The sequence below is a fragment of the Eschscholzia californica genome, unplaced genomic scaffold (assembly GCF_041429995.1).
Source record: "Eschscholzia californica isolate CP2 unplaced genomic scaffold, dmEscCali1.0.p SCAF_4, whole genome shotgun sequence".
In the NCBI taxonomy this organism is placed as follows: domain Eukaryota; kingdom Viridiplantae; phylum Streptophyta; class Magnoliopsida; order Ranunculales; family Papaveraceae; genus Eschscholzia; species Eschscholzia californica.
Genome location: NW_028238461.1, coordinates 36585160 through 36599679, shown reverse-complemented (window position 1 = coordinate 36599679; position 14520 = coordinate 36585160). Strand labels below are relative to the sequence as shown.

General features: G+C 36.8%; 1 protein-coding gene across 3 annotated transcripts; it reads right to left on the bottom strand.

Moving 5' to 3' along the window:
- Positions 1-721: 721 nt before the first annotated feature.
- LOC147544403 (pyrophosphate--fructose 6-phosphate 1-phosphotransferase subunit alpha-like) lies at positions 722-13455 on the bottom strand. Of its 3 annotated transcripts, XM_086673835.1 has the most exons (21): positions 13223-13436; positions 12870-12975; positions 7203-7375; positions 6949-7061; positions 6352-6426; positions 5852-5965; positions 5689-5756; positions 5343-5426; positions 5181-5234; positions 4726-4806; positions 4538-4631; positions 4230-4303; positions 3978-4088; positions 3342-3386; positions 2960-3016; positions 2686-2790; positions 2482-2598; positions 2096-2196; positions 1536-1701; positions 1031-1163; positions 850-994 (listed from the first exon to the last, which is right to left on the bottom strand). In XM_086673835.1, the coding sequence occupies exons 2-20, from the start codon at positions 12951-12953 to the stop codon at positions 1038-1040; spliced, it is 1842 nt and encodes a 613-aa protein (XP_086529961.1). In that variant the 5' UTR covers positions 12954-12975; positions 13223-13436; the 3' UTR covers positions 850-994; positions 1031-1037. The 3 variants fall into 3 exon arrangements, with proteins under 3 accessions (XP_086529959.1, XP_086529960.1, XP_086529961.1); XM_086673833.1 differs by having other exon boundaries at positions 722-1163; positions 13223-13438; XM_086673834.1 differs by having other exon boundaries at positions 722-1163; positions 12870-13455.
- Between the last annotated feature and the right edge of the window lie 1065 nt (positions 13456-14520).

The following is a 14520-nucleotide window of genomic DNA, read 5'->3' as shown; positions in this document are numbered from 1 at the left end:
AGCAGAAAACCCATGTGTTAGTTTCAATTGTTGTTCTAGGATATCACTTCTAACACTGGATTGCTATTTCTCATTTATAACCTGGTGTTCGCTTTTATCGCGGCAGACTACTTCGTGAAAAAGCTGGAAAAGTTTTAGATTTATGTTCGAAACATAGAAAAACCGAAAACCCATGAAGAGTACAAAATCTCAAGAAGATGGAAAAACTTACAAAAAAATAGTAGTTAAAAAGGAAAATATTGAAGCCTGTTTTGAAGGCATAAACGATGGAATTTGACCCCCAAAGTGGGCCGATTGTGACATTTCCTTCAATTCTGACATCCGTAGATTCAATCTTGACAATTCAATCATTTGCGCTTAGTTTAGCCGCATCAATTTCTTTCATGAATTTCTTGGTCACTTCCTCTACATCAGAAAATGATCCAGACACACTTGAGTTTAGACTAGGTGACATTTAGCGATGTAAATCAAGATATACAAATATACAGAATCCACTTGAGTTTAAGCTACTTTTGAACATAAATATTCAGGGTTACTGTCTTTTGTTTTGAGCAAAACCAAACGGAATATTTCTAATGTAATTCAATATTTGAGTGGTCTGTTCTCCCACTAGAATCAGCAAAAGTCTTAGCATGAAGTTGATTTCAGTTTTTAAGAAGGAAAACAAATATTCTGCAGTCTTACAATGTGTCTACAGCCAACTAGTTGGTTCACGTTGACCTGCGAAAAACTGATCATGTGTTACGAGACATTGGGAAGTTAGTACATGTAGCAGTTCTCGAAAAAAATATCATCTCTTACACAATTCTCTCTTAGAATTATTGTTCTCACAATGGACGCAACTAAACATCAGAAAGATAAACAATTGAACAAAACGTAGAAAGTTTGAGCTCTACCTTAAAGAAAAAGGACTCTAACCAAAATCTCTCAGCCTATGAACTAACCAACATCTCTTTTTAGGATAACATATAAGTAGTAACACCGTGAGCCGTTACTGGTAAAAACAGTTCTTCATGGATCGATGATTTTAATAACATTCATGATGAGGGTTGGCCTTTAGGTGGAACAGACATGAGAGAGAGATTGTTGACTACAGAAGCCATGGAACTAACTGCTGCCTTCAATACCTCTTGTGAACAACCTGGTTTCACTATCATCTTCACCTGCCAGACAAGTACGTATAAGAATATTGAACTCGGAATCTGCACAAACATAGTAACTTACGATTTGACTTGAGTCTGTCAATGGTGAATCACAAACCTAATCGTAACATGGGTCAAAAAGACCACCCTTGTGACTAACCGCAGGATCCCGAGAGGTCAGAAGGATAGTGGACTTGAGTACTTGACAGTTTAAGTTTTCACCAATCATTAGCTGTTGAACGCGGAGTATGCTCTATCTAGTATGACAAGGATGGAACCAGTAGTAGGATACCTAGGTCTAGAGTTCGTACTAACAGTTCCCTGTCGGAGGGGTTTAACATGTTTAAGGTGGATAAAGGTTATGATAAATGAGAAGTTAGCTCTTGAATTTACCTTGTCAAGGTACGATTGCAACTCCTTCACACTACCCATGTAGTCTTGGTCTTCCATGCACAAAACGATTGGTTTGCTATCAGCACCTGGTCCTTCGAACTGAATGGGTCCAGGATTTCGGTAGAGATCATCCATCAGAAATCTTTCAGCATCTTGAATAAGCATTCTGTTAAAATCATGATATCAATAGGTGTAGTGTCATAACCCCAAGACAGGAAAGTAATATCTGGTCCAATGAACAATTGAGGATATTTGCATGAGTAAGAACAAGTGGAAAATCTAGCACAATGAGAGTCACTTCTCTAAACCTTATAGTCTATAGAAGTCCCTCCGTTTTCATCATTCCATGAGGTTTTTATTTTTCTACGGGTTTCTTTATTGTCGCTGTGTACATATGGATACTCCTAAATGATACTCGGATATTTGTAGTCGAGTCAATGGGTTTAATGTGATATTAGATTTTCCAGGTTACCCCGTAGGAGACACTACATATCTCAGATAAATACCTGAACTAGTTGTCCATGTTATGTAGATACAAGAAAAGAAAAATGTCGTCTTACTCATAAGGTCTTCCTCTCAGATCAACAGCAGTTGGATGGATTGATGGTTTGCCGATTGGAGAGACACCAGGGCCGTGCAACCTCTTCACAGCCATCATTGCCTAACACAAAATATCTTGATATGTCAACCATCTTCATAATCAAAGCTACCAAAGAGTCAAGAAAAAAAAACTCAGCTTGAGAATTCAATCACTCGAGTGCAACGATCAAAAGATGTTCTAAAACCGTTACGGAAGTAGTGGGCCTTTTCTTAGTGAAGGCAGAAACAATAACCTTTTTCCCGTTTTTTGACAATTGGGCATGGTGTGAGCATCCACTTATTTTCTGATTTTGAGAATATGATATGAATTTCATAAACAGTCCATAGAAAATGGTTAAAAACCAACCGTAAATGGAGCACCACCACAGGACCAGTTAGACACAGGGTCCTTGAGATTAGTGACAGTAGCCAAATAACCAGTAACCCCAGCTGCAAGAAGATGATAAGAAACATGTCCAAGAACCTGTATCCAAAAATACATTATCCACTCATGTTCAATTGCATAATGGAAAGTGAAACCCAAAGAATAATAAGAAAACTAGTTACGCACATAGGCATAATCGCAATCAAACTTGGACGGAAGTGAACCTCGAGCCTGATACCCAAAGAAATGGCAAATTGAATTGAACTTCTTCCCTTTATACGTTCCATTTTTCTGTGAACTCAAAAGAACAAAAGTCAAAAGGAAAGTAATACTCCGACGACAAAGAAAAGGAAGCCCTAAAGAAAAGGGTGTCCCAAGACCCACACCATCATGTACTATACAACCATTAATATCCATAAAATTAATTACGACCTCGGATATGGAAAGCAACTGAACTTACTGTGCGTGTGTTCATCTCTGTCTCCACTAGCTGAGCTAAAAGTTTCTCAGTTTCAATCTGTCAGAAGAAAATACGTAATCTATATCAACGCTAAACGGGAGAACTAGTAGGCGTGCATAATGATCCTATTAAAAAGATCGGAATTGTAATGATAAGGAAATGAACATCTTGATCATTCCATTATATCAGAAAGTTTCAAATAAGGTACCTGAATGTTTGGTTCAGGTCATTGTACAACTGATTGAAAATTCAGTTGAAACAAACAACTACTCATCCCATCATACTTGTTTCATAAATAAATAAATAACGATATAATTTCCCATTGCAAAATTATAATCATAATAATATATTTGAGAGTCAAATATGAATGAATGTTTATTACCTGAGACAACTGTGCAGAATCATCTGACTCGGGAGAAAGAAGAAGCTGCATTAAAGATTAAGAAATAGCAACATAATAATAAGTTAGGAGCACCGGCAATAATATTTATTGATACAGAAAACAGAAGCAAATATTGATAATGAATCGTAATACTAGGGTAAGTGTTAATTTTGTGGTCATCCAACTCAAAACCAATTGGCAATGAGTGGAGAGGACCTAGACATTATATGTTTGGTTGTTAGATAGCCCTTCTCCCATGAGGGACTATTCTCACACGCCCACTTATGTGTGGCTTGGTTAGCCTAACACGTGTTTTTTTTTCAAGGTGATGTGGAGCACGTGTGGCTTTTAAGACTATCACGTGTGACCGTAGCTCTGCAACCATGTTAAGTTTATGGTCATCCAACGCAAAACCGAGTGGCAATGAGTGAGAGGACCTAGACATTATATATTTGGTTGCTAGGTAGCCCTTCTCCCATGTGAGACTATTCTCACAGTAAGGATGAGCGATTTACAGAAGAAGCAAAGATACGGCAAAACAGATGCAAATTTTGATAATCAATCGTAATACTAACGTAACGATGAGTGATTTATTGAAGAAGCAATGAAAGAAAGAAACTGGTAAGGAAAGGATACCTGGTTTCTTATGAATGGTGGAAGGAACTCAAACAAAGCAGACGCCCAAGGTGACAACTGTGCTGAAATGTTATTAACTGGAACTCCTTTCTTATGAAGAGCAAGTATTTCCTGGGACAGTCAATTTCAACCAAAGAGAAGAACACTCAGAGAATGCATGGAATTATGTATTATCATAATCACAATTTCACAACCCTCATCATTTAATATACAATTTAAGGTGAAAAAGTTAATTCGGGTAGGTGCTCTTACCTGCAAGAGAGTGTATACTTCAGGTATACTTTCAATAAGCCCCTCGGGTAAGAGAATTACTCCATGATAATTATCTAAACAATATTTGGTTCAAATATCGGACTCAATGACCATAATATCAGATAGAACAATCGAGGAAAAAAAGGGGTGCTGTAGATACGGCACCAATCACCCTTTGAAACCAATCCTTCCTCCCTGTCCAACTGTTCGAGATTTGAAACTTATATCACGTGGAAAACGTGATTTCAGGAGGGGATTGGTTCTGTAGAGTGGCAGTATCGATATCATTTTATAATAAAAAAATTCACCTTGTTCGGCCCTCGCTTGAACAGCATCACAAATCCGTTTTGTTATATCAAAGAGTGTAAGCTTTGAAGATGCGATTTCCTCACTGAGTATAACCTGAAAGTACAATAAACAACACTAAGTTTTCGCAATTTTTATCATTATAACTGAAATAAGCAGCTTTAAGCGTCTGTTATGTGTTAAAATCAACCATATTAGGATGAGATTGGAGTGTGCATTCCAGAGCAACGTGTGACGCCCTCCTTCCCATGAGTCGAATAAAATAGTAATACTGAAATATGCAGAAAACATATGGTTGTTAGCATTTGATCAAGCGACATTCAAGGAAAAATAGTGATCTTCAAATACATTTTGATATTCCTTGAACGAACACTTTCCCTACTGAAGCGAAGTAAAGAAATGGGTGAAACTTCGATGTTAGAAGGAACCAGGAACCTACTTTGTCGAAAGTAAACTAGCTTCATAGGTAAACTTTAATACAGACCCTTGGGCAGAGTTTTGTTAAGTCCTTTAATACTACTAACATTGATTCCGGAGCTCGAAATTAAGAAAACTAAACCAAAGAACCATAATCTGCTAAAAATAAAATAAAATAAAATAAAATAAAACATCCGGCTAGAACAAGAAAGTAATGAGAGGTTGTACCTTTTCTGCAGACAAAGCATCCGTGCATAAATTGCTAATAAGTTGAGAGTTCACCTGAAAACATAACAAAAAAAAAAATGAACATTTGGTATATACTTTTCCTGATAACTTCAGGGTATGGGTATCTTGTCACTTTTGTTACTTGTTTCTTATAGGCGTTACCTTGCATATTGTATCGAATCCAACATTAGCTTCAACAAACTGGTTTTTCAGATCCCCGTATAATGTGACAGGAACACCAACCACCTGCCGTTAAGAGCTAGCTTTTTTATCTTTCTACACAAGTAAAGAATTATATTCTATGTTCTAACAATCAAGTATTTGTCGCCAACAACCCTTGGTTGGCGCGGTAAGAAGTTTAGTCTTCCACCTTAGAAGTCAAGGGTTCGAGGTACACTGACAATTCAAAAGAAAAAAAGATCAAGTATTTGTCTGTAGTGTGCCATATCTGATAACAGACAAATACGGGGCAAGAAAGAGCTGTTTTAACTGAGAATAAATGAAGCACCTTTGTTTGGCATTTCGCCTCCAGAAATGTTTCAGCAAGTTGAGCGGCATCTGTGTGAGATGTAACCCCTAAAAAGAATGAGTGAAGGGTTAGAAAATTGAATTTGAATCAAGTACTGATTTTTCTTGAACAAGGGTATAATAAACCAGTAGATTATTTTTACCTCCTATGATCACAAGCCCGTCTAACTTCAATGATTGGCATGCATCTAATGCAGATTTCACTTGCTCACTTGTTCTTATCTGATCCTTTGTTCTACCAAGCATGGCATAACCACCTTAAAAATGAGAAGTGAAACTTCAAGTTTGATATAGCTTGATGCAAAGAAGAAACTTTTCTTAACCATTTGTATAATTGGTTTCACTTTTTAAATAAGTAGATGGGTATTTTAGGAGGAGAGTTACTATATACATCAAATAAGAGTCCTAGCTCCTAAAGTTATTTGATGCTCTATATAGCAAATTTCAGTAGGTCAGGGCTTTGGAGGCATTTGGATGGAATTTTGCAAATGAAAAACTCCTAAAACGAATTAGGCTCGACTTTTCAATAAATATTATGTTAAAGTTGTTTCTTTTAGTCTTTCAAATGAACTTTGTTTGTTTCTGCTGAGAGATTAACACCACTCCTACATGGAAAGAAGTCAAAATGAAAGTTGAAGTGCACCTTGATTGCGATAAGTTGAAACAATGTCCTCCGTGATTTCAATTGTCTTTTTGACAAATAAACCTTCAGTACCCCCTGTATTCCACACGGAAATAAAAGAAGAGTTAACCTAGGAGTAGTGTAGCAAAGTACTGCTACGGAAGTTCAGTTTTACCAAAGATGATGCAAACCAAATCACTAAGTCTTAGCATCGAAAAAGGGTAGGCTCAAATTCTGAGTTTCAGACAGTTAACTAGTTGAGAAAGCTAAATATAAACCCCATGATGAGCGACTAGCAATTAACTCCACTGAATCATATTCAAATTCTAAACATAGCACCATATGTTTTTTAGAAAGAAACATCACGTCTGGAGGCGAAAATTAGATATGCTCAACCAAATGATGGGAAAATGGGTACTCGAAACTATGAAATAAAGCTGAATGCCTAACTTTACCCAATATCGGGAGACAAGGACTTAGACTGTAGCGAATAACAGCCCACATTTTCTAGGTTAAATATAGTAAGAATTGTATTGAACACAAACTGGGTTGCGCTACTTGTGATTAATCTCAAACAAAGAACTTCACCAAAGCTTCATATAGTATGTAAATACTCACCACAAAATCCAACCAAAGTACTTTTAGGATTGTGAGACTTGATAGCATCATGAAGCCCACAAATAACATTATGTCCTCCCGGGGATTGACGTCCACAAAATACAACACCAACCCTGAAACACATTCATTTGGTCATATTAATACAAGGGAAAATAAAGCAGATAGATTAAGGTGTAAATATGAAGCTACAGTATCGAATTTTTTTCTAAATGAAAAGTGCAACAATACAAGATTGGGGTTCTATTTCCGTATACCTGATTGCAGGAAGTTCTTTACTGGCATGGGTATCGGCGGTCTTGTCGGAAGGTGCTAACAGATGAATTAATGGCTTCCCATATGTCAAAGGAAAAGACCGGCTTACTAAGTGAGCATCTGAGGGATCTGAAACAGCAACGGCTTCACCGAACTCAACTTGCACAGTGGTTCCCTGATATAGCTCAAAGTCAGATGTTTAAGTAAGAGGAAGGAAATGCTCTTCTCAACCAATCAAGAAGAATTCCCACTTTGACAAATTGTCGAACACTTAGTAGACACTCCACAAAAAAACAAGAAGAAAGAGCAACAAAAAACTTGTTTGAGGGAGAATTTATACTTGTCTCCGTACATTACCAATTGTTTTTGAGTGGAGTGACAACAAACTTATCAGTTACTTCTCTTTTAAAGACATCAATTTGACAACATGTTTGAGTTAAAAACTCATCCCTTTTATTGAAGATGACAAGATTGTGGTGCCAAATTTTGAACTGATAATTTACCACCGACTAAAGAAAAGGAAATCTTAAAGTTTATTGAAGTTAACAGTTCGTGAGGAATCTGTCTCTGAGAGGGAAGCTGATGTAGCCAACCACCATAATGGGGCATTTTAGGAAAAATCCTAGTTTTCTTGTTTTATTATGGCTTTCGGGAAAGCAAAAGAATTTCCGGGGAAGATGGTTGAAAACCAAAAAAATACGATCCAAACGCACCATACCTCTCAACTCTCTCTTCTCCGACCAACATTCTCTCCGGCCACCGGCGGCCGGCCGACGGTCTCTCTCTCCTCTCTCTATCTGTCTCTCTCCTCTCTTTCTTCTCTCTCCTTTCTCTGCATCTCTCTTCTCCCTCTCTCTCTCTCTAAGTTCCGGCGAAGGGAATGGTCCCTTCGCCAGAACCCTTCATCTGGAAAACCAGACGAAGGAAGGACCCCAAAGCCGGAATTTTGAGAAAACAAAGAAAAAGAGAGGAAAGAGAGAAGAAAGAGGAAAGAGAGAGAAGAGAAAAGAGAGGGATGGAGAGAGAGAGAGAAAGAAATGGATGACCGGAGTTGTTGTCGCCGAAAATAATGGTCGCCGGAGTTGATGTTGGTGAGAAGGAAGATGGTGGAAGAAGAAAATCAAGGACAACATAAGAAGTGGGTAGTGTTTGGAGGAAACAAAAAAAATTTGTTTCTACTCGCCCCGGAAACTTTGCTTATTTTCCCAAAACACTGGCCTTTATTATTTGTCTTTAGAGCAAACCCAACAGGGGATCCTATCATTTTGGAATACTAAATTTTTGGGAGTCCCTAAATTTTCAATTTGAGGGGTTCACCGGTTCACATTCAAAATTAATTTGTTTTGTACGCGTGTGATGTATGCGTGTGCTATTTCAATTATATTTTCAACTACAAATTATTAGTTTGAAATTTAAATTTGATCTAATTCCCAAGAGACAGAATTTCAAGGTGGGTGATTTGGAGAAATAAAAAGATTATTCGGGGTAGAAAATTTTAAAAAGAAGATGTGAGTTTAGGCAAATTTTCTGGGTGCAAATTTTAAAGGGAAACAAGTCATCTTCTTCTTCCTCGTCTCTTATCACCAACTCCGGCTACCACCACAAACTCTGTTCACCACTTCTAACTCCGACCACCACCATTTTTTTTCCTTTTCTTCCTCTTCTCTCCTTCCACTGGAACTACAACCTCCATTTATATTTCTTCTCTCTACTCCTCCCTCTCAATTTCTATCTCTATTCATCCCTCTCAATTTTTCTCTCTATTCCACCCTCTATTTATTTTATTCAACGAAGGGGTGTTCCCTTCGTTGAAAAGATGATAGATCCGACCATGGTTTGGGGGGGGGGGGGGGGATCCCCATATGGTTTGGGGGGATCCACCAAACCACTCCGATTTTTTGAGTTTGGCTCCCAAAACCGGGCTGGTTTGGGGATCCTCCCAAACTAGTATGAACTGGTTGGGGGAATCCCTAACCAGTCACTGGTTTGAGTTCTACCAAACCAGTCAATTGACTTGTTTGGGAGAACCCAAAACAATGCCGTTTTTCGGCGAAAAATTCACCGGAAAACGGTTAGATAGTAACAAAGAGGGAAGGGAGAGAGAGAGAAGAAAGTCTCAACTCAAAATGGTTTCCTTCTAACAAGTAAAAAACAACGAGTCAACTAAAATTGACCAATTTTTTAGAAAGTCTTTGCACCCCGGATACTTATCTTATTTCTCCAAATCACTCACCAATTTCAAAAGGCCTCGACTTTGGGGAATAAAGAATAATGTCCAAGGAATAAATTATCTAGGGAAACCATGTTTTTTGGTATATTCTCGGGGGCGTATTTTATTTTAGCCCAAAAATTCACTTGATCAAACATTGCCCCCTAATCTTCATCTTCTTTATCACCTTCACGACAACAACTTCCCACCACCACCGTTCTGGCCACCACCTTTCCGGCTAACATTGTCGCATCTCCCTTAATTCAAGCTCCTTCCTTATTGGGGCAGTTTCGCATTGTGACGTTACTATGATCCGGGGCAGGGGATGCCTGTGGGAAAAAAGTAACTGCCTTTCAATTGACGATCTCTTTTCTCTCTAACTCACTGTAACCCCCCTCTCTCTCTCTCCCTCTCTCTCTCTCAATGATTATCTCTCTGTCATTCTCACTCTAGATCTTTCTTCTCCCTTTCATTGTAGATCAATCTCATTATTTCTCTCGATGTAGACACATCTCTCTCTCACTACCTATATCTCTCTCGTAGTCTTTTTCTCTCTTTCTCGCAGTCTTTTTATCCCTCTCTCTCTTAGTATGTATAGATCTCTCCGTGGAAATCCCAGAGTTCGTGGCCACAAAAGGTTTTATGGCCACAAAATGTTTTGTGGTCGCAAAATGGTCATTGCCAAAAAATCCTCGAGGAGTCCCTCCTCGATGTCAGGTTCCGACGAAGGGAACATTTCCCTTTGCTGAAGTGGTGTCTGCGTGAGAGAGGAAGAAAAACAATGAGAGATCGATTGAGAAATAGTGAGAGATTGAGAGAGAACCAGTAAGAGATCGAGAGACATAGGTCATGAGAGCAATAAAGAGAAATAGTAAGAGATAGACAATGAGGAATCGAGAGAGAGACCAAAAGAAGAAGAGGGAAGGAATAAGAGAACAATAAAGGATGGTGCAAGAAAGTGGGAGACAAGGGCAATAGGAGGGACAAAAAGAGAGAGAGAAGATGAAGATTAGGAGGCAATGTTTGAACAAGTCAATTTTTGGATTAAAATAAATACGCCATCGAGTCAATATTTATTGACTAAAATGTTTATTCTCCGAAATTTTTTTTTATTTCCCAAAGTCGTGGCCTTTTAGAAAGATAAACAAAAAAAATTATAAGTAATTAAAACAAGAACTTGAACTTAGATTGGATAGTGTTTCTACATTTGATAAATTAATTCCTAGATAAAAAGGGATTGCTCTGGATTGTGTGTCCACGTTAACTTCGTTTTTTGTTATATTATTGCTCTTAATTTTCTTTTTCAAGTTTCTGATCGTAGTTTTTTCTGACCTTTGATTTAATCATTTGATTCTTGATTTGTATGCAAGCAAGGGCGGAGAGACAATGGGGAACTGTGGTTGCAGTTAGGGCCTAAGCCCTGACAACACAAATAAGTACGTAACAAAAGACTATCAACCGAAGGGTGCTTCTAAAGGCACTGGGCCAAAAGGCTGTTAGCATCCATCTCTGTTAGCACCAGACCCAACCGCTCCTTTCTCTATTAGCACCAACCAACTATGTAGGCACCAACCCCTTCTTAGTTAACCCTAACCCCTCCATCCATCTCTCACAAAACCAACCAGAAATCCCAATTTCAAACTTTCTCTCTCTAAGCAAACCGAACTCTACTCACCAAATCGCTCCTAATCCCACGAATCTCTCTTAAATTTTGCTGTGAATAAGTCCTTTCACTCTTTAAGTGTTAGAATCAAGCATCATTTAGTGGAGACGAAGTTGAAATCAAGCTACAATTGCTCCTTCAAGGTTGGTTCAAAAACCCTAACTTTTATGATTTTTTTGAATGAATTTGTTGTTTGATTGATTGGGCGTGTGTGTTGCAACATATTTAGAATGTTGTATTATATAATTTCAAACATATTTAGAGCCATTTGTGTGAATGTTTGATGCGCTATGAGATTGCCTAAATTAGCACAATGGCTGCTGAAACGACTCGGACGAAATGGTCCAGTCCGTCCGAGTCTTCCTGGTCACGGATCAGGTAATCCGTGACCTAACAGACACAAACGAACTGCCCTTCCAGTCCGTCACGGACAGAGTAATCCGTGACGTACTGAAAGGTCCCGGATTACCTGATCCGGGACATGTTTTTTTTTTAAAATTTTTCTTTCTTTATGTTTCTCATCATTTTTCTTTATTATTCGAATGACGTTTACTAGTATATATGCATATGTTAGAATTTCAATGTATATAATTACGCAGACATTCGATTTAGACTAAGAAAGCATATTGATTATTTATCGCTTTTGAATCACGTACACCCACATATTATTCAAAAAGTTATTATGGCATCACGTGTTCCTTTTGTTTTGGAAGAAGAAGATGGAAGAAGCAAACGAAGGTGAACGTCACCCACATTAAAAACCGGTGCTTATAGAGAACCCGGGTCAATGGCCGTTGACCCGATTCAATAAAATTTCCGGATGCTAACCGCCTTTTGGCACAGTGCCTTTAGAAGCACCCTCAACCAAATTGGTGTGACACATAGTCTTATACACTAAAAGTCATTCGTTCAAAACTTCAAAACTTTTCAAAAAATTTTCTCTTGTTTTCTTGAGCTAATTTGTGTTGGCCCCCTACATTCTATTTATTTTAAAATTTGGCCCCAACTTAAGCCCACTATTTCTTGATCAAATTCTTTTGTGGTTATCTTTTTTTTTGTGATTCAATTTTACCTTTTTCCCTTAGATTCCATCCAAACTACCTTCAGTGTTATATTTTGTTCCCAAGTTACCTATCACACCTATTACTTCTTTGTACGAGCAAATAAGTTTTAATACTTTCAACAAAAAATAAAAAAAAGTTTTAATAATTAGTTTTTTTTCGTTTGTGATGTTTAAATCGTTATTGAATTATGTGAATATTATTATTATTCTTATGTGAACGTTTGAAATAACTTATTTTGGATTAAAGTTAGTAGATATATGTTAAAATAGTTATAAGAAAATAATGTATTCACAGATTAAGTGCCTCTAGTTTGGATAAACTTTTAGACTCGGTAATTGAAAATGTTTAAATTCAGACGGTTATCGTGTTTATCACATGTTGTTGATGTATCAATGCTTTTGTAGTGACTGCGTAGTCAACCTTAAAAAAGACAAAAGGTGATACACAAATCATATTTGTACATCTCTTTCAAGAAAAGCAATATGCATAAATAACTGAAATCACCTTGTGTGCTCTAAGTAAGTCATATGACTGATTTGTGTCCAAACTCACTCCAAAGAACACAAAGTAATTTTTATCCATGAACTTTTTGAACTCCATTTCACCTTATCCTCTCTTTTTTATGAATACATTTATGAACGGTTTTCGGAATGAAGTGAATTCAATCTGTTAAACTACAAAGTCAAATAAAAAGATATAAATATAACAAGATTTTAAGGAAAAGAAGAAATACCTTAAGACAAGGAGGAAGCTCTGGTACATAAGTGCTTCGATGTTTCTGCAAGTCTGAGAACTCCGTCACAACTCCGTAATCCATTTTCTATGTTCCTTCTTGATAACTTAAAAAGAAAAAATGTCAATTGTAATAAGGTTACCTTCTTAATTTTTGATTACTTGTATCTAAATAAATTTTAGGCAATCTTGACCCAAAATTTCCAGAAATTCAATTTGCTTATTACAAAAGAATCACTATTAGTTTAATGCGGATGGAAACAGGAGGTCAGAAATACAAAGGACCATAACAATTAAAGATTAAGCTCAAAAAAACCGAAAAAAATACACATATATGAGAATGAATGTCACCACCTTCTTGGTTGTTTGATAATGAAAATGGGAAGCAAAAATTATGGAGAAAAGCTTTTAGTATGAAAAAGAAAAAAGTTTCACTAGAAATCCTATTGAATTCCTAATGAGTAAATTTGGGGGTGAGATCCAAAAATATGGTGAAGAGAAATTGTTGGTGAAGAAAAATGTAGGAGTAACTATCTCATCTTTTACCTAGTTTCATAAAAAGTGGTTTACTGGGTCGTTTGATTGCCACCTGTTGTTAATGTGAGAAGTTTGAACTAATTAAAGGAAATCTTTACTATAAATAAAATAGTGGGGCTTACCGGGCCTGACCTAGTCAATCCAGGTTGAAATAGTCTCGGATTGAGTTGTTTCTGGGCCGGGTTAGATTAGTCCACAAATTTATTTCAATTTTTTCTTTTCTAAAATATATTAGAATAAATTTAAAAAAATATGTAAATTTAAAACTTACTTAAAAGTTAAAAGGATATAATTTAATGGGACAACTTCCTTAAAACTTAATATTTAAGTGATTGAAAGTGTTGACGTAGAGTCTAAAAATCTAGAGGACCCAGATTTGATTTCCACAGGAAGTGGAATCCATGATTATTGAACTTGGGTTATTAAAATATAAATAATAAGTTTGTTCAATCGATGTGTCAATGCCGTTCTACCTAGTCCATTTCAAAAAAAACATATATATCTATGGAAAGACAAATGTAAGATACCAAAAAAAAAGATAAAACATACCAAACATAAGAGAAACCAAACATACTTATTAATTCAAAATTAAAAAATACCAAACATGAAAGTTGAAGATATAATTTAAAACTTGCCTGTCAATATATCACAACAGGATAGATGACAAATAGTATAAGATATCAAATAAAAGCTCTTACTTTCATCTAACATCCACCTGGGCGCATCTGTTACGAAACTTATCCAAGGGATCACGTTCCCTCAACGATTTTTAGCTGAGATCTGACGCCCCACATTGCATCCGGCCAAAATATGTCGAAGAGAAAATAACAGTTTTTCAAATGATGTGTCTCTAAAACTCTAAAAGATGTGTCCCTAATGAATGTATTCATTCGATTCCTATATAAAGAAACCAAATCACATCCAACATTCATCCCAATTCATTCTCTTCTTATTCAATAATTCTACATGTGTCAAGATATATTTCTGAACTAAAGAAGAAAGGAGAACAGTAGAGTGTTTAGAACTCCAAGACGAAAGGAGAACTGTAGAGTGTTTAGAACTCCAAGACAAAAGCATTTTTTAGCATCTAGAATAAAACATTAAAGGAGCTGGTA

What these genes read in the sequence shown, in the direction of transcription:
- LOC147544403 (XM_086673834.1), bottom strand. Translation starts at nt 12,953, where the DNA reads ATGGATTACGGAGTTGTGACGGAGTTCTCAGACTTGCAGAAACATCGA. An exon ending in AGGCGAAATGCCAAACAAAG is followed by an intron (nt 5,427 to 5,688) that starts GTGCTTCATTTA and finishes TCTTAACGGCAG; the next exon opens with GTGGTTGGTGTTCCTGTCAC. An exon ending in ATGCTTTGTCTGCAGAAAAG is followed by an intron (nt 4,807 to 5,180) that starts GTACAACCTCTC and finishes TGCATATTTCAG; the next exon opens with TATTACTATTTTATTCGACT.